A 20,482-nucleotide genomic window follows, 5' to 3' on the forward strand; every position below is an offset into this window, starting at 1 on the left:
TCTCTCCAACACACAGCTCTCCTCCTGCTTCTCTCTCTCGCTCGTTCTCTCTCACACACACACACACCACAACGCCGCCCGCCCCCTCTCACACGATTGGCTGGAAAATCATAACAGCTGCTCTCCTATTGGACAGTCCCCAGAGAGACAGTCCTCAGTCCAGAGCATCATTCCAATAGGTTGTTTTCAGTCACGTGGTTATTCCATACAGTGGGCCGGAAAATAACGTGTATGGCATGCATTTGGGGCCAAAATCGTCTTAAACCTAACGCCTGTACACCTAAAAATATGACGCGTACAGACGAAAAGTATGTGCGTGTTGTTGTATTGAGAGGTGTTTCTTTTATGTCTACAGAATGTTTTTACATCTAAAGAGGTTGTTTTCTCATGTACAGACAGCATATTTTTAGGTCTACGGAGTTTTATTTTTTTGTTTGCTTGATTTGGGGTTCTTTCCCAGACAGCACATGTACGTCCATGAGACGTCGAATTTATATCAGTATATCGCCAAAACATCGCGTTCCAATTTCGAACGTCGTGTGTGTATCACCTGTACATCGGTGGTGCGATATAAAACCGGAGCGTGATATTCATCGCCGTTGCATCGCGGCGACGCCAGAAAAGCAACAGTGAGCTCTGAATATGACTACCAAACCCAGCGCTCAATACCAAGTCCATACTGACACGAGCGATAAAGATAGGAGAAAATCCGAAGTGTTCAAACAAAGGATTTTCACCTTGACAAGTTTCGACTCTACATACAGTAGTTTTTAAAGTGGAGTGGTGGACATTCCAGTGTTTCAAGAGGGACAAATTACTTTCTATATATTTGGAAAACCTGCATTACAGAGATTAATAAAATGAAACTGGACAGATGAATAACATCAAGCAACTTTTTTTTAAAGGTATATTTGTGTTATTATTTGCTCCATCCACAGCTTGTCAGTTTATAAACTCAGAAAAACTGTCACTAGGGGTACCCTCAAGGATTTCTTTAGGGAACTTTGTGCTTTATTCTATTATAATGGTAGATTTTAAAATTGTGTTGAATATTCATATTATATATTTTATTATATAATCCCTACACCCCATTTTATCTCCAGGACATTTTCTTTACACGGGTTTATATTTAAATATTGTAATGAAAGAATTTAATGTACCTTTAGTGAACAATACTGGACTTTAAATCCATTGCTGTAACGTTTAAAGGCACATTTACACTGTACCTTTAGTGACAATAATGTACCTCTACCATTTTTATTTTTTTTACTGTGTGTAATTTGTGAGCAGGATGGAACTATTCTATTAAACATACCAAATTGCTGCTACTAAATATCTATGAATCAGCTCTTGGCTAAGAGCAGAAATAGTTATGAGTCACCAGCACAATTTCTCATGTTTTGGTACTTAACCACACATCACTTACAATTTTTGACCAGGTCTCATGAACATATTCTTCTTCTACAAGGTGTATACACATGTTTGAAGGTCTATACTGTGTTGGCCACTTTTCATCCTGTTCTTAAATGATTAGGACACCTACAGAGCAGATATAATTTTATACTCCAGCAGCACAGCTGCATCTTATCAACTTATACCACACTAACACACCACCATATCAGTGTCACAACAATGCTGAGAACGATGCACACCCAAATCATACCTGCTCTGTGGGGGTGCTGTGAAGGTATGAAGGTATACAAACAATATAGTCATTAAATACAGTGCTTGTGTACAATGAGTTTGAGGTGTGTAGAATCAAGGATGCAAGGCAAGATTAGTCATTAATCACAACCAAAATAGTCAAAGCCAAATTACTTCTTTGAAATATGTCTTCATTTGCTTGATTTGTATATTTCCTGTTATGAGGCAATGGTACATATGAACACATGAACAAATTCCATAAGAATGAATTATTATTTTTTTAATCATGGAGATACTAGTCATGAAAAATAACTATTCCCAATTATTAAAATAAAGTTCATTGTTCCTCCTTTTTAGTTTCGTGCACACAGAAAATACTGCTGGTATGAGGCAACCGACTATTGTCTTGTTAGACAGCAAATCTTATATTGTTCGATGTGAAGTTTCATATTTGTTTGGAGGTTCACTTCACTCGAAATGTCCAAGCATAAAAGGAGTCTTCAAATGGTTCTACAAAGAAGAAAGAAAGAGATTGATTTTTTTAACTTTAACTTTTCTAAATAACATTTGAATACTTGACTAAACTGACCTTAAGAATAGACAAAGTTGTGGGACTCTTTGTAAAAGCCAGCGATAAAAAGCTTGATAAATATCAATAAAAAATAAGGAGCTGGCTGCCATAAGTGAAGAATTAATGTAAATATAAGTGTCTTCATTCTATCTAATGCTTACAGGCAGTGATGAAATCCACTAAACAAAAAGGAAATATAATATATATATATATAAAAACAAAATGTTAAAACTTTTATAATTACCAAATGTAAATACAAGTGTATGGACTAGGGTCAATAGTGCAGCAGAATCTGTCAACACCAAGTGGCAAATAGGACTGTCACAATCATGAAAATTTAGATGATGGTTCTAGAAATAATTGTGAATAACTTTTCTTGCCGTGTGGTCCATGTTCATGAAGTTCATCAGAGTAGGAGTGTTGACTTAAGATCAGATCCATCTCTTATTTACTTTGACTTGCATCAAGAAATCCTGAAACTCACTTATATTAAGAAGCTTGACGAATACTGACCAATGTTGCCAGCATTAAAATACCAGCCCAGTTTGGCTCACTATTATCATCATCATCATTAAGTTATACTGTTAAAAAAATTAATAAATAAAATGTGTGTGTGTGTATATATATATATATCCCATCCATCCATTATCTGTAACCGCTTATCCAATTTAGGGTCGCGGGGGGTCCAGAGCCTACCTGGAATCATTGGGCGCAAGGCAGGAATACACCCTGGAGGGGGCGCCAGTCCTTCACAGGGCAACACAGACACACACACATTCACTCACACCTATGGACACTTTTGAGTCGCCAATCCACCTACCAACGTGTGTTTTTGGACTGTGGGAGGAAACCGGAGCACCCGGAGGAAACCTACGCGGACACGGGGGGAACACACCAACTCCTCACAGACAGTCACCCGGAGCGGGAATCGAACCCACAACCTCCAGGTCCCCGGAGCTGTGTGCACTCTTAATTTGGGGCAATTGGTTCCACCTGGGCTACTCCTACTTAAGGGAAGCCAACACACACCTCAGTGCTCAGTCTTGGGTTTCTCTTTTCAGAGTGCTGTGCAAGTCTGGCCGGTATTTTGGTAAAGGCTCCTGAGTTTTCTCCTGGGTCACTCTATCTTCTTCTTCTCCACCAGAGCTTTCCCTCTGGTTTTTCTCTTGGGAAAAACCTGTAAAAAATTTTTAAGTTAAAAAGTTAACAGAGGAACAGTGTCAGGATCATGAATTACTGTTTCTGCATGAAAATTGCAACGGGTGGAGCTGGGGAATTAATGGAAAATTAAATCAATTTCCACATTCAGAATCTAATTAATGTAAATCTTGCAAATATTTATTATTTTGATGTTTCTTTTAATTCTGGTCATTCTATTTTAATTTTGTTAATGTCCTGGTGTGTGTGGGTGTAGTGTCCCTTTTTAAACTAACGATACTGAGCTGTAGTCATGTGATTCTGACCCATCCAATCTGCCACATGGAGGCAACAGAACCTAAACACAGAGAAAACTGCTGCGTCAAAAATATAGCACGTCCTGTGTCTGTCAGTTAGTTCACAATTCCAATGTAAACACTGACAAAAACAGTTTAACACAGACATAATTCATTAAACACTCAATTCACCTGAGATGAATGTAGACTAAACACACACAAATGTTAGTGGAGTGCTACAGTGACTTGAGTGCAGCGTGATTTGGTGGAATTATTGGTCATTGTACGTGTTACGAAATGTGCCTTCCACATTTAACTCATCCGTGACAGTGAACAGAAACACACACTAGGGTCAGTGAACACACCTGGAGCAGTTATGTGCCTTGTTCAAAGAAACTAATATCTCTGAATGAGAAATCAAATAGATAAGGGTAAGATAGATAATCAGAACTCCTGGTAACCTGCAATTTAAACCAACCCCAAAGCGCCCCCCACCCCACCCCGGTTTTCATTTCAACAGCGAAACTGAACAGTTTATTACCATTAACAATCAATATATTCTTTAACAAATTCGCCAATTTTACTGAGTACATGATTGCGTTAGGTATAATCTTCTAACTGTCATTTTACTGTAACTGGAAAAAGTGCCGTTAAACGGCTCTGACAGGACACTCGCGCGAGACCACAGCGCGAATACTGCTGGCCCGTTAGCTTCTTGGCTAACATTAGAATTTTCCGTTCCACCTTAAATGGAGCAATAGTTCCTATTTGCCGTTTAAGGTGGAACAGAAAATTCACCTTAAGAAATTTTCCAAGTTCACTTCCGAAGTGCTTGTTTCACAGTACAACCACATCTGTGCCATATATGGCTAAAATAAGCCACTAGATGGCAATATAACAACATAACCTCCATACAGTGGAAAAACTACACGTTTAGCGTCATTCCGCGAAAATTATCTCTTTATTTTCAAAGTGTCTCAAAAATATGGAAGGCTCACTGAAGACAGACTATTAATATCCTGAAGATGAAGAAATTTTACTGTGGAATGTTTTTGTAATTGCCCTGTGAACATAGCACTGGACATGATAGAATGTGTGGAGAAATTGCACATTTGGCTTAATTCATTTGAATTGTTGACAAATCCCAGAGTACACACCAGTCGTTTGGGGACGCCAATGCAACTGGGGACAAACACACAAGTCCCCAATTTTTTTTTAGCAATTAAACAGTTAGCACAGTTACCAAACACCTAAAAACAGTGTTTTGTATGAAAATCTCAGTAGTCCCCAATAGAGACCTTTTTTAGATTTGTGTACCGAGAAGTGTGTGCGCACCTGACAAAAGTGTGTGCAGTATAGTGCCCCCGGTGGAAGGTGATGGTATTACACTTCCTGTTCTTGAACACACTTTGATGTCCCCATTTGTAACATTTTAAGGTTTCATACATATAGTGTCCCCAGAGGAAGGTGATGGTATTACACTTCCTGCTCTTGAACACACTTTGAGGTCCCCATTTTTAAAATTTTAAGGTTTCATACACTGAGGGCTGCTCTGTTGTCTTTTTAATAATAATAATAATAAGCCCAGACATCTCTGTCCCCCGCAACTTCCACCAGCACCCCCTGGGGGATCCCCAGGCGTTCCCAGACCAGTCGAGAGATATAATCCCTCCAGTGTGTCCTGGGTCTACTCCGGGGCCTCCTTCCAGTTGTTCGTGCCTGGTATACCTCCAGTAGGAGGGGTCCAGGAGGTATCCTCATACGATGCCCGAACCACCACCACTGATTCCTCTCAACGCGAAGGAGCAGAGACTATACTGCGAGCTCCTCCTTAATCGCTGAGCTCCTCACCCGATCATGGAGAGTATGCCCAGCAACCCGTCAGAGAAAGCTAGACTGACCGGTAAATTGAGAGCTTTGCTTTATGGCTCAGCTCTCTCTTGAATAGCAGACGCTGCACCTAACCTACGGTCAATCTCACTATCCCTCTTTCCATCACTCGTGAACAAGAACCTGAGATACTTGAACTCCTTCACTTGGAGTAGGTTCTCACCCCCAACCTGACGGGAGCATGCCATCTGTTTCTGGGACATAACCATGGCCTCAGACATGGAGGTGCTGATCCACATACCGACTGCTTCAAACTGCTTAAATGAACGCTGGAGGCCACCGTACAAAGAAGCCAGAACAACAACATCGTCCGCAAAAATCACAGATGCCAGCTCCTGAGCCCCTTGATGGAAGCCTTCCTGTCCCAGGCTATGCCTCGCCACTCTGTCCATGGACATCAGGAACAGGAGTGGAGACAAGGCACAGCCCTGATGGAGTCCAATGCCCACATTGAACTCCTTTCCAGCGCCTTGGCTTACACTTTCAGGGAAGCTGAGAAGTTTGATGCCACGATAATGGGCACGTTTTTTTTGGTCCCCTTTTTAAAAAAAAGGGGAACCACCACCCCGGTTTGCCAATCCAAAGGCACTGTTCCTAAGGTCCATGCAATATTGTAGAGGTGCGTCATCCAAGACAGCCCCACAGTATCGAGTGCCTTTAGTAACTCTTGGTGAATCGCATCCACTCTTGGGGCTTTGCCACTGCAAAGATTTTTCACCACCTCAGTGACTTCAGCCAAGGAAATGGAATCTGACCCCCCAGACACTTCTGGCCTTACCTCCTGTACAGGAGGGATGTCTTTTGGGTTTAGGAGTTTGTCAAAGTGCTCCTTCCAACACCCAACAATATGCTCAGTTGAGTTCAGAGTTTCACCATCCTTACTGAGCACAGCTTAGACAGTGTCCCCACTCCCCCTTCTGAGCTGTCAGAGTGTTTTCCAGAATCTTTTTGCGTCGCCTGGAAGTCATCCTCCATGGCCTCTCCAAACTCCTTCCCTTCTCTGGATTTTGCTTCTGTTACTGCCACAGCTGCAGCCGGTACCCACCTGCTGAATCCGGAGTCCCAGAGCCAGCCAAACCTGAAAAGCCTCCTTCTTCCGCTTGACAGCTTCCCTCTCCCCAATGTCCACCAACGGGTTCTTGGGTTGCCGCCATAACAGGCACCGACAAGCTTTTGACCACAGCCATATGCAGCTGCTTCCACAATGGAAGTCAAGAACAGGGTCCATTCAGACTCCATTTCCCGTACCTCCTCCGGAACATGTGAGAAGTTCTCTCAGAGGTGATAGTCCTCTGCCGGTTTTTCCCAGCATACCCTCACTATACATTTGGGCTTACTAGGCCTGTCCGGCAGATTTCCCCGCCATCGGATCAAACTTAACACCAGATGGTGATCGGTTGACAGCTCAGACCCTCTCTTTACCCAAGTATCCAAAACATGTGGCCTCAGATCAGAGGACACAACCACAAAGTCAATCATAGACCTTTGGCCCAGGGTGCTCTGGTACCAAGTTTACTTATGAGCCACCTTGTGTTCAAACATGGTGTTCGTTATGGACAAACCATGACTAGCACAGACGTCCAGTGACATCACACCACTAAAGTCCAGATCAGGAGGCCATTCCTCCCAATCACTCCTCTCCAGGTTCCCCAGTCATTGCCAATGTGAGCATTGAAGTCTAGTCCCCCAGCAAAACAATAGAGTCAGTGCATGGAATCCTCTCTAGAACTCCACTCACTACCTCCAAGAAAGCCAAAATTTGTTTGGTGCATATGCACACACAACAGTCAAAGATTTCTTCTCTGTAAGCAGGAGCCGCATTAAAGCGACCCTATCGTTTACCGGGACAAACTCCCACTGTACAGCCTCCAGCTGGAGACTTGTGAGTTTCCTTGCTCAACTAAACCTGGCAATTAACAACTGGGTTAAATCATGGGTGCTTAAGCAGGAATAGTGCAAATTGTGCAGGAAACCAGCCCTCCAGGACTAAAGTTGCCCAATGTTCTAGTGAAACCAAATTTTTTGTTGATTTCCCTCATTTATTGGTATTTAAACAAAGAGATTTCTTTGAAATGTAAAGTGCATTACAAATAAAATGTATTATTATTATTAAAAAAGTTGGTAAAAGTTAAATTATTACATTTTTTTTATTTGTAATAATTTTTATTATTATTCATTTTACAAACATTTTGAACTGAAAGGAAATAATTTAGTCATGTGCTATTAAGGTTATTGGTTAGTGCTGATAAATGAGTAAATAACACAGCAGGCCTGTTTCTTATTATTTATTTATTTATTTATTTTTATTTTATTTTTTTCCCTAAGCCAAAATATAGTCAGGCTAATCTAATAATAGTGCAGACATGCATGTGTCATTTTTGCTGTGATATGCTATTATGATTATAGATGGAAATAAACAGTATATTGAGTAGAATAAAAATGACTTTTTAAATTCACAAATATAAGCCATGGGTCTTGAAAAAAACTACAACTGACATAAAAAACAGTACCACGGAGTCATTTCTTGTTGATGAATATTGACGCCCCTCCCCCACCGTACCTCCACAACTGTAACGTCCCTCAGTGGAAATTTACCGCTCAACGTCAACGAGGAGAAGTCATGAGAGGAGAAAGAAATCACGAGAGGTAAGTGTGAGGCAAATTGTAGGTTTATTTTATTATTAACACATTTCGCATGCATATATTTAGTTGTAGTTAGTTTATTGACTATTGTGGTAAATGGTTTTGTACAAATATAGAGTTTATGGGTTATGTGATCTGTAAAGCAAAGGGGGTATCAACGGTTGGTGCGTTAGCATTTTATGTAGCTAGCTAACTGCGTCACAACCTCTACTTAGCAAATACGTCAGGATAACTTGAGAATTTGAGTAAAGTTAGAGCACTTAAGCTTGAGTATACTTAATTTGTGTCATTATTTTGACTAAATATATCTGGTCGAATTAAAAAAAAACCCATAAGTTGATGAAGCCTTGTGTACACCTGTGGAGCTGAAGCCATAGGCACATAGATATAACACTACAACAGTTACGACGCTCTGGGTGCGCCATTTTGGGAACGGTTAGAGTCGACAGTAAAATGTCTCCGCGCTCCCTCGGTTACTAGTAAAATAATGAGGAGGTGATTTGAGGGCGTCACCTTTTACTATTATATTTTTTTCGTAATGTTCTTTTAAAATCGAGAATCACCGTTCTTGCGAACGACGAGAAAACGCGCCTATCGCCGTTTATAAACTGCTCTAAACGAACACGCCTCTATAAAAAAAATGCATATAGTTTTATCACTCGCTAACATGGTGAGATATGGCTACAAGCAAACTTAAAGTATTGCCTTGGGACCAGTAATAAAAGACTACTCTATACACGTTTGTGTTATGCGCAGCATCAGTGCTGAACGTTCCGCTCAGGACAAGCTCTTGCTGGCAGCTATTTTCAGAAGCGTTGTCTAGTTTGGTCAGGTTGGTCATTCTGGTCGATCAGCTAATGCAACTAAAGCTCAGTTGAAAAGATACTATACAATGGTCAAGTTCTAAACTGTTTAACGATTAAAACCTATAATCATACCAGAATAGGGTATTTTTTCCCCCACTAGATGACCAGTTTTTCAAACACCTTGATCATCAGAGACCTGCTTGGACCAACTGTATTTACCAGCAAAAGCTGGTCTTGAGGTGGATTTGTCTCAATTTTTTACTCACTCAATGCTTTTGTAATCTATTGCTTTAGACTTTCAAAAATGGTTGACTCAAGTCAAAGAAAAAGACGACTTAGACCAAAAGATGAGGCTGAATATTATGTCCGAGCAGCGCTTGACAAACCAGGCTTTGAGAAATGCTATATTGGTCTTCACAAAGGTATGTTAACTAATTTGGATGTTTGAAGTATTTTTAGACATGGACTATAGTTGCTACATTTTACTATTTTCCCCTGTACTGTGATATTATAATATTAATATTAGTCATCCACGTTATTTCCAAAATGTCATTTTTTTCTGAAGATGAGAGGGTCCAGTAATGAGATAATAATAATGTTTACTTATGTTTAAAGGTCGTGGAGTGTTTGCCATGGAGGCTGTACCTAAGGGCGATTTTGTCCTTGAGTACAGGGGTGAACTCATAACACAAAAAGACTGCAGCTGTCGCATGGCTTATTATACGGAGGAGGAACAAATTTTTTTGTTTGATTTTCAGTGGAAGGGAAAGTGCTGGTGGTAAGTGCCTTGAAATATCTGCATTCATATGATAGCAACTGGTTATATTTAAGATTTTTTAAATTGTTCTGTGTTTATCTCAATGCAGCGTGGATGCTTCTCAGGAAGATGATTCTTTGGGAAGGCTGGTTAATGAGAATGCAAAACATCCAAATTGTAAGATGAAAACTATTGAAGTCAAAGGCAAGCCACATCTGTGCCTCTTTTCACTAAAAGATATAATACCAGGTGAAGAGCTTCACTATGATTATGGGGATGGAGACTGGCCTTGGAGGGAGCAGGTAATGTTTCCAGACTGTTTGGCTATTTTAAGTAATTATGAGTATCTGATTATCATATGAATACTCAAACCTTTTTTATGTGGATGTGATATTGCTATAAATATGTCTATCACTTTGTAAAGTCCAAAAAACAGAATCTACATGGTAATCTAGCAAAGTTCAGACAGCAAGCAGGGCTGCAACTTGAGGCTGAGCCATCTGCAGTGATGGGTGATCGTCCCCAACAAAAGAAAAGAAAGGTGAGAACTGGAATTGTTGTAGAGGGGATGAAATCACGATTGAAATGAATCTAAGTCAAGCCTTGAATTCAGCAGAAAGAAAAGAGTGGAACAGCGTCCCCATTTGTGACCACACACGAGTGTGACGATACGCTGTGTAGACTCACTGCTTTTGGTAAATGTCAGTCTGGAATTGAACAGTGTGTGTCGTCCCCATTCTGACTATAGAGGAGGGTACCTTCCCTAGGATGATAAGACTGTGATTTTGTTCACTATTTCAGACCTAGAGTAGTAAGAATGTCTGACCCTTTGCCACAGTTAATGGACAATAACATCAGAATATTTGCAATCCATTCCTCCCATTTATATTTCCTCATCCATGTTTTAATCGCTCTTTCTTTTGTGATAAGGTCGTGTTTAGCCAGTGCTCTGAGATCGTCATGAGTATTTCTCTGTTATTATTTGTAGTTGCTGAGTAAGGAAGAGCTTGGCAGTGCATTATCTCCGACTGAGATTATGGGAAGCAGGCCTGCTCCTTCAGCATCAGTGTCCACCAAGGTAACAGATCTTTACTGTGTTGTTTGTGTCTTTATCTTGTGCGCTATACTGTTTCAAAAGGCTATGATCAATATTGCTTCATATTGGTCAGTATACAGGAGTGGTTGTTAGTGTACTAGTAGTGTCTGTTTCTTGAAGCTTTCCTCTGAGCGTTGGTCTGCTAATATAGAAAGTCTGAACAGGGAAAAACTCACGGCTTCTAAATGTGCATGTCGTACTGTCGAGTTTAAGGTGTATGTTGCTAATGTGATGGAGCACGATATGTTTTAACCACACAGATGTGACGTCCCCGTTTTTGTACTTGTGTGTGAATGCATGTTTTTATTGAGCCCAAGGTGTTTGAATAAATGGCAGCCAGGATTTCAAGTGTGTGTGTGTGTGTGTATCGTCCCCATTCTGACTGTAAGGGAGTGTCCTTTTCCTTGGAGGACAAGACTGTGACTTTGTTCACTATGTCAGTGCTAAAGTTTCAGAATGTGACGCTTTACCACAGTTAATGGTAATACAGTCAGAAGGTTTGTATTTTCACTAGTCCTCCTTATGGCGTTTTTCAGCAGATCCGCTGTTCATCTTTTGTAGTCTTTGAGTAACATAAGGGTATTTCTAATGATGATTTGTCTTGATGTGATTATGAGTGTTTCTCTGTTTTTGTTTGCAGTTTCCAAGTGAGGAAGAGGTGAGCGATGAATTATCCCTGACTGAGACTACAGGACGCAGGTCTGGCATTTCAGCATCAGAGTCGGCCAAGGTAACACGACTTTCCTATCTCATATCAGTGTCTCGTTATTTATGTGACATTTCTGCATTAAGCTAGGTTTGCCGATTTGTCCTTTTAGGCAGTATACTAGTACACTATACTACACAGAATACAAGTTTTATGCATTCTACAAGTAGCTTTCATTAACTTCGAGTGATGCCCATCACTTGAATTGTGTCCCAAAAATTACAACATTGTCTAGAAGTTCATTCACTTAGGTACACTACACATTCAGTAAGGTACATTCAATAAGGTAAAAATGACATTTTAATTAATGTCATATTTCAGAAATTATGTATTATTAGAATAATATAGAATAAACCTCAATCAGAAAAGTACATTCACTTTTAGCCTCCCTACTTGTTTCTGGATCTTTTACTTCAAATTGCTGTTAATGTAGTGTGGCATGGAGGCAATCAGTTTGTGGCTTCATTTGGAAATAGTTTTGGCAGATGCCAAGTCCTACAAGACAATGAAGTCTGCATGTCCATAAAGCTTGTCAGCAGATAGAAGTGTGACCACTCCTAAAATCTCCTGGTAGACACCTGAGTTGATATTGTACTTGATTAAACACAGTATGTCAACAGCAGCAGCCCAAACCATCACAAAGTGTGGAAACCTCACACTGGACTTCAGACACATTTGATTCTGTGCCTTTCTCCAGACTCTAGCACCTTGATTACTAAATGAAATGCAAATTTGACTTTAATATGAACAGAGGACTTTGGAGCACTGAGAACCAAACCAGCTACTATTTTCTGGTTCAGGAGTGGCTGGATTTTTGAAATGTGGCTATTGTAACCCCTTTCCTGAACACATCATATTGTGGTAGCTTTTGATGCACTCACACCAACCTTGTTGATTTTTCCGAGTAAAATAGGTTAACAGTCAATTCAAATAGGCCACAGTTAAAATAGTTTTTTATCCCATCATGGTAATTTTTAAATGTGATGTAATTTTTGGGTCATATGTAAGATTTAAAAACATGGTGAAGTTTTACTTTACTGTAACATTACAAAAAATAAATGAACAAAATGGATTGCCATGAACTTTTATTTCTTTTAACATTATCTGATGTATATTTCTATATTTTTTCACAGTATTACAAAAAAGAATCTGATGAATCAGATGAATCAGGTTTGTCAAACTACGATGATCCGGACTATGTCCCGAATTCTTCAAGCAGTTCATCGGATGAATTGGATGAAAGTGAACCTCTATCGTTTCTTCAAAGAAAGTCAATCATCAGTGAACAACTCCCAGCACTTTCAGTGTCCATCAAAATGCAGAACACTACAGAACACACTGAATCCAGCTCCTTTAGCAGTAACATAGTAATACATGCAACATCATCTTCCAAAAAGGAACGGGTCTATGACAAAAAGCAATACTGTCTTTTTTGTGGAAAGGCAGTCTTTAAAATGGCACGTCATTTACTATCTGTCCATCGCAACGAATCTGATGTTGTCAAGGCAAGCATATACCCCAGAAATTCCAAACAGCGTAGTTTGCAGCTAAACCTACTTAGAAAGCGAGGGAATTTTGCACACAACACAGAAATTATTAGACATGGATCCGGGGACATGGTTGCATGCTATCGTCCAAAGCAAAATAAAACATCACAGCAGTTTATACACTGCATTCACTGTCAAGGCTTGTATTAAAAAAAAAACATTATGGAAACATGTGAAAAACTGTCCATTTAAGCCAGCTGATAACAATGACTCCCAAGGTCGAAGAAAGTATGTCCGATCTCTTTGTGCATTCTCAACTCCAGTTGGGCTTGACTTGAGTAAAGGCCTAAAAGATATTCTCTGTCACATGACTTATGATGAGGTCTCATTTATTGTGAAGAGTGACAAATGCATTTTGCAATTTGGTGAACATTTATTCAGGAGAATGGGATCTGACCAAAGTAAACATGACTACATACGACAGAAATTAAGGGAACTTGCCAGACTGGTACAAGAAGCAAGAAAGACAACTCCTCTAATAAAGATGGAAGACTTCATTATCCCTGCAAACTTTCCCCATGTTGTCTCTGCTGTGAGAGCTGTTTGTGGATATGATGAGCAGAAGAATTCGTACCACATTCCATCATTGGCTCTTAAACTTGGCCACTCACTGATGAAAATCTGCAGTATTGTGGAGTCCAATTCTTTAATTGATGGACATCATGACCTGGCAGAATCTGCCAAAAAGTTCAGGCATGTTCATCAGGCAAGATGGAACGAATGTATTTCAGCAGGAGCTATAAGAACCTTAAAAGAAGCTAAATTTAACACGCCAGAACTTCTACCATTTACTCAAGATGTTAGGCTCTTGCACTTGTACATGGAAAAAAAACAAACAGAAGCACAAAGAGAACTCAAGAATTGTCCCAGCGCGAAAGCTTACTCTGACCTTGCGTGTGTCACACTTGCTCAGGCTATACTCTTTAATAGAAGAAGAGAGGGAGAAGTGTCCCGGATGCTTTTGACTTCTTTCACTTCAAGAGACCAGACAAAGCTGCACGAAGACATTGCCATCAGCCTGACTGAAATTGAGAGACAGTTGTGTAACCACTTTACACGCATTGAAATTAAAGGCAAAAGAGGGCGAAAAGTTCCAGTTCTTCTTAAACCAGGAATGGTTACTTCTATGGAGCTGCTGTTAGAAACTCGTGAGAAGTGTGGAGTTCCTGCTGATAATCTTTTCTTTTTTGCCCGTCCATTCTCATCATCTGCCTTCAGAGGGAGAGATTCGATTCACAAATTTGCTCATGAATGTGGTGCCAAATGTCCTGAAGCTTTGTCTTCAACAAAACTGAGGAAACATATTGCGACCATGTCCAAAGTTTTGAATCTTGAAGAAAATGAAGCTGACCAGTTGGCTGATTTCTTAGGACATGACATACGCATTCACAGAGAATATTATAGACTGCCAGAAGGAACACTTCAGCTTGCAAAAATGAGCAAAGTATTGATGGCAATGGAGAGGGGAACTTTGACTGATTTCAAAGGAAAGAAATTGGATGATATCAACATCAATCCGGATGGTAAGTGGAAATAATATGAAGCTAAATCAGTGACATAATTATTTGAATAATCTTTGTATGGCATTTTATCAACTTTAAATTTTGAGGTGGTGAAATATTCAGATTTGAAAACTTCACATTAAAAATATTCAGAGTGAAAAACATCAGTGAAAAAATTCAAATTGCAAAAATACAAATCTAGGCCAGAGGTCAACCAGTGGGATTCCCAGGAAAAAGTAAATTTATACAGAGAGATCGATCGCAGTGTTTAACTGGAAAAATACAGACTGCTGACCAATTTACACACTCTCTCATTAATTTTAGACGAGGTGAGTGGACCTCGATCCATTACACACACCAATGCTTTATAATCAGAAATTTACGGAAATGTAAGTATTTCTTTATAAATGATGAGCTCCCCAATATGCCCCGTACCATATTTTGGTTATATAAAAGTGTTTGCGTTTAGTAACATTAAACATATCACCGTTTTAATTAATGTATTCCAGATCTGACAGTTTTCACGTGTAAATGAGTCTCATTTGTGTCTTTCTTAAAAACATGCTTAAGTTCAGGCAAGTGCTCTGTTTAATTTGCTTTGGTGATATAAACGTCATGCAGTTCAGGACAGTTCATGATAAAATCCTGTCTTCAAAACCAAACGGAAGACACTGCTGAATGTCACTCAAACTTGCAAACTGATGACATGTCATTAAGCGCAAGCACCTTTACATTTAATTAACCAAAAATAATATATACTTGATGAAGGAACGGGGCATTTATGTTTACATTACAGGTCTGATTGATAAAACAGTGCTTGTAATGGAGATTCAGTCTTGTTAAAATATTAATCAAACCACTCACTCTCTGGTGTTGTGGCTTAGTTTGGAGATCTCTCCTGTTTTTCTGTAAAGTTAAACAGAAAAGCTGCGGTGAACCCGTCAAAAAGGTCTGTGGGTTACAGACAGAGGAGCTGACTTTCCATCAAAAAATGAAAGACGCGTGTCACAAAATCACTTCCACACACGAATAAGCAATTATGATAAAATCTCAACAAATTTCAACACATTTCTGCCCGAACATCCAGTAAAACCGTGTAATGTTGGGCAGAGCTTGGCTAAACAGTTTAGAGCCATAGTGATGGACACGAAGCGACGAGGCGAACTGTCCCATTTGTGATTGGTTAATGCTGCAATCGACCTCTCTGTGGAAGTTTACTTTTTCCTGGTATCCCCGCTGGTTGACCTCTAGCCTAGATTCATATTTTTGTAATCTGTGAATTTTTCAAATCTGAATATTTCACCACCTCAAAATTTCAAGTTTATCAAATGCCATACAAAAATAATTCAAATGTAATATATTCAGACAAATATAATTCAAATATTGAAAATTCATATTCAAATATTTGTCATTGATTCATCTCCATATAATATGTGCAATTTTATATTTATGTAAGTAATTGCAATAATTGAAAAATAGTACTTGTATAGCATGTTTGGGCAAGCATCATACTGAACAGTGTACAAGTTATGATCTTGACACCAAGATGCCTTTGTGTCATTGTGGCTGCAAATTCAATTGAGTGATGTGTTCAGATGAGACAAATTAGATTTAATTTTATTTAATTGTTTAATTAATTTTGTTTGAACCACAGTCACAATTGGCAATTAATTCCCTTTGTAATGGATCATTGATACCTAGTTGTTTTGCTACTCGCGGTCCAGGATCTATCAGTGGCAATATGAATGTGTTTTCTTAAGATTGCTGAACAGTTGGAGTTAAACCAAACTTGTAAATGTATTTATTTTTATTTATTTGTATTTGTATTTATTAATGTTAGATATCTCAAATGAGGTGTCTGTATTTAATTTGGAATGTTATTGGTCTAATATCTAATGGTGTCTGTCTTAGAAAAAGTTTATGCACTGTCAGACAACCCTACTTCGAGTAGTGAGGAAGAGGATCTTTCAGTTGGGAGCCCATGTAAGCGTATTGTAGAAGAATCGTCAGTGATGCCCATCAGTAAAAACAAAGGTAAGATTATACCAATAAGTATACCAATATTTCCCCTTTTTTCCAATCATTCACATCTGCTCTGTGAAACATTTACCATGCATTGAACGATACATTCTCTGCACTACCACCTCTTCTCAATCTATGAATCCCCTCACACACTTCGTAGCTACATATAGCATCATCCTCACCTGAAGTTATCTCTGACTATTAAACCTGTTTATCTTGCTGTTAATTACCTCAGACAGATAGAGATTATTAATGTTCTACAAACTTCTATTAAATATTTTTACATTTGGGCGACAATCACGCCTCCAGGGACCTGGAGGTTGTGGGTTTGAGTTCCGCTCCAGGCAACTGTCTGTAAGGAGTTTGGTATGTTCTCCCCGTATCTGTGTGGGCTTCCTCTGGATGCTCCAGTGTTCTCCCATGGTCAAAAAACACATGTTCCAAACACATGTTTGTAGGTGGATTGGCTAGTCAAAAGTGTCCATAGGTGTGAATGTGAGTGTGTGTTTCGCACTGGCATCCCCTCCAGGGTGTGTTCCTGCCTCACATTGTTCCTGCCCCGGCCAATTATTCAGAGTAGGCTCCGGACACACCGCCGTCCTGAACTGGATAAGGGTTACAGACAATGTATGAATTAATCATCATCATCATCATTATTTTCTTTTCCGCTTCTCCATTTCAGGTTCACGGTGGCAGACGCCTAGCAACATCCACCAATTCCTCCTGGGGGATCCCAAGGCGTTCCCAGGACAGCCGGGAGAAATAATCCCTCCAGCGTGTCCTGGGTCAACCCCGGTGGCCTCCTTCCAGTTGGACGTGCCTGGTATACCTCCAGTGGAAGGCGTCCAGGAGGCATCCTGATCAAATGCCCAAACCACCTCAACTGACTTCTCTCAATGCGAAGGAGCAGCGACTCTACTCTGAGCTCCTACCTAGTCACTGAGCTCCTCACCCGATCACGGAGAGTACGCCCAACGACCCGTCGGAGAAAGCTCATTTCGGCCGCTTGTATCCGCGATCTTGTTTTTTCGGTCATTACCCAGAGCTCACGACCATAGGTGAGAGTGGGAACGTAGACTGACCGGTAAATTGAGAGCTTTGCTTTATGGCTCAGCTCTCTCTTCACCACAACGGTGCCGTACAATGACAGCATTACTGCAGACGCTGCACCTATCCTACGGTCAATCTCACCATCCCTCTTCCCATCACTCGACAAGAACCCGAGATACTTGAACTCCTTCACTTGGGTGCATATGCACACACAACAGTCAAAGTTTTCCTCTCTGCAAGCCTGAGCCACATTGAGGCGACCCTCTCGTTTACTGGGACAAACTCCAACTGTACAGGCGCCAGCTGGGGGCTTGTGAGTATCCCCACACCCGCCCGGCGCCTCTCACCCTGTGCAACTCCTGAGTAGGAGAGAGACCAACCCCTATCGAGGAGTTTGGTTCCAGAGCCTACACTGTGTGTAGAGGTGAGCCCAACTATATCTAGCTGGTATCTCTCAACCGCACGCACCAGCTCTGGCTCTTTCCCCCCTAGTGAGGTTATGTTCCACGTACCAAGAACCAGTTTCCGCTGACAAGTTCCATGACGCCAGGGGCCCCCTCGCCCGCGCTCTGTGCCCGATGGGCATTGCACCGCACCCCTACTCTGGATCTTGCGGGTGGTGAGCCTACATGATCCTCCCACGTTGCCATTTCGGGCTGAGCCCGGCTGGGTTACGTGGGCTGCCCAGCCACCAGGCGCTCGCCGTCAGACACTACCCCCAGGCCTGGCTCCAGGGGTAGGTCCCGGTAACCCTTTCCCGGGCAGGGTATACTGAATTTTAATGGGTGTACTCATAGGAATGCTTTTGGATCTTGTTTGTCTGGATCTTCACTCCAGACCTGTTTGCCATGGGAGACCCTACTGGGAGCTAACAGCTCCCGACGACATAGCCCTGGAGGTCATGAGACCACACAATCCCTTCTGCCACGAGAAGGCCCTGATCCAGGAAGGGGTATGAATTAATTAATTTTTATATTTGGCGTTAGGGAAGACTGTAGAGGCTAATGGTTAAGACTTTTGAGGTAAATTGTGTAACCCAGATTGTCTTTGACAGCTCCATTTGTATTCTCCCTAAAAGACTAGGTTATTACATTCCCAGCGAAATGTTTAAGTATTTATGAGCATGTTGGCTACCGTCCTTGCACACATCTTCCAATGTGGCTGGTGGTGCCCAATTTGGCAGTGAATCTTTTTTTAAAAAGGTGAAATACTGCTCTATTGGATTAAAGTCAAATGATTGACTTGACCAGTCTAATATCTTCCACGTGTTAAACTGAGCTGTGTAGACACAAAGATGAAGAATGGATCTTGATAATGGTCTAACTAGCAGGCTTTTATGGGTTGAGTGTACTGTATGATCTTAAAGCACAGTTTTTCTCACTCACTTTGAACCTTCATCTCCTTCTTTCTCAGCCAATAATATTGCAGGATAGTTCTTGCTGAGCCAAAATAGAAATTCACTGCAATGCAGCCTTTTAGTTTAAAATGCACTTGATTGTGTGTAAAAAAATTAATAAATAAATGTATGCATGTATGTATGTTTTAGTGTTAACTGGGGTGATAAGGCTGAGGAACATTTGATATGTATTATTTTCAGTAAGTGTCCTAGCATCTGATATTTTTCGTATTTTCTGTTTTTCTCTTAGCACTGCCACAGAAATGGGATGAAGCTGAGGTAAAAGCTGTTGAACGGCATTTGATGAAATTCATTCGAATGTGTAAAGTTCCTGGTAAGAAAGACTGTTTACAGTGTCTGAATGCGGAACCACATGCTCTTCAAAAAAGATCATGGACTGGAATTAAATTTTATGTAAAAAATCGAATAACTGCCTTAAAAAGGCAAACTTGTTAACTTGTTAACAAAACTTGTTTTTAAGTGCAAAATTGTGCCATGTTTTAATAGATGGCCAGTGGTATGCTTTTTTTAATTTGGTTAGACTATGTTAAATACTTCTGCAAAATTGTAACACGCAGTAGAACCCTGTTATATTTTTTAATATTGTTATATTATTATACTATATCTGTTATATTATATCTGTTAATATTGAATATATTCTACCAGTTTTTAAACATTGCATTGTTCACTTTTTGAGAGTGGTTCATTCACAGTGGGGTTTGGTGTGGAATTGTGCTCTATTATATGGAAATTTAATGACTCAAGTTTCCTTTTTAATTGTATAAAAATATTTTTATACAATTTTGTGCCATCTTATTAAAAGCACTTTGTTGACTTTCAGACCCAGATTATTTAATCTCTGTTGCCATACTAAGAGAGTAGTAATATGACTATTTAACAGAAGTAATTAACTAATAGCTACTTCAGTTTGTGTTGCAGAGGAGTGATGAAAGATAAGCTGCACCAGATGGATAAAGAAAGATAAATGTGTTTTGCCAAAGCGTGGTGTTCAGATAAACATCACGGTCAAATCTAAAATAGATCTAAAGATTTATCTAGAATAAATCTAATAAAAGAAAATGTATACTAAATAAATAGTATGACAAGTATTAGGATGTCTATGAATCTTTGTTACCTCTCTTAAAATTGTCCCCAGTGTGACCCTCAGGTCCTGTAAAGTCTTCATTCTGAAATGTGTGCGTGTGTATAAGGGTTTGTCCCCGTTTATGTTGTTAAAAATACATGTCCCCATAGTCAAGTAAATATTTCATATGTTTAAAGAATGCAATTATCAAAAATCTTAAGTTATTTTCTTTTAATTTATTTGAAATGAAATGCAGATCAGTTAACATCATCTCTCTAAACCCTCTGGAAACCAGTGTCCCCAAAAGTAGCATCTATGTCATACGTTCCCAATTT

At 40.0% G+C, this 20,482-nt stretch overlaps 3 protein-coding genes across 5 annotated transcripts in view; 2 read left to right on the plus strand and 1 right to left on the minus strand.

Annotated features, from left to right (window-relative positions):
* The window catches only part of LOC136694219 (zinc finger protein 850-like), a 517,486-nt gene that overhangs the window by 67,025 nt on the left and 429,979 nt on the right, over window positions 1-20,482 (minus strand). The gene's annotated exons all lie outside the window — the stretch shown is intronic.
* Window positions 9,292-11,670, plus strand: LOC136694005 (histone-lysine N-methyltransferase set-1-like). The gene is made up of 7 exons (XM_066667327.1): window positions 9,292-9,409; window positions 9,603-9,765; window positions 9,854-10,046; window positions 10,169-10,285; window positions 10,733-10,822; window positions 11,481-11,570; window positions 11,659-11,670. The coding sequence occupies exons 1-7, from the start codon at window positions 9,292-9,294 to the stop codon at window positions 11,668-11,670; spliced, it is 783 nt and encodes a 260-aa protein (XP_066523424.1).
* LOC136694230 (uncharacterized) lies at window positions 10,746-19,843 on the plus strand. Of its 3 annotated transcripts, none has more exons than XR_010802156.1 (6): window positions 10,746-10,822; window positions 11,481-11,570; window positions 12,680-14,616; window positions 16,507-16,629; window positions 17,300-18,619; window positions 19,314-19,843. XR_010802156.1 is itself a non-coding variant. In XM_066667623.1 (5 exons), exons 3-5 carry the CDS (start codon window positions 13,149-13,151, stop codon window positions 17,476-17,478), a joined length of 1,770 nt encoding a protein of 589 aa, XP_066523720.1. In that variant the 5' UTR covers window positions 10,746-10,822; window positions 11,481-11,570; window positions 12,680-13,148; the 3' UTR covers window positions 17,479-19,291. The 3 variants fall into 3 exon arrangements, 1 of the variants encoding a protein (XP_066523720.1); XR_010802157.1 differs by having other exon boundaries at window positions 17,300-17,980; XM_066667623.1 differs by lacking the exon at window positions 19,314-19,843 and having other exon boundaries at window positions 17,300-19,291.

Source organism: Hoplias malabaricus, chromosome 4 (assembly GCF_029633855.1).
Source record: "Hoplias malabaricus isolate fHopMal1 chromosome 4, fHopMal1.hap1, whole genome shotgun sequence".
NCBI classification, from domain to species: domain Eukaryota; kingdom Metazoa; phylum Chordata; class Actinopteri; order Characiformes; family Erythrinidae; genus Hoplias; species Hoplias malabaricus.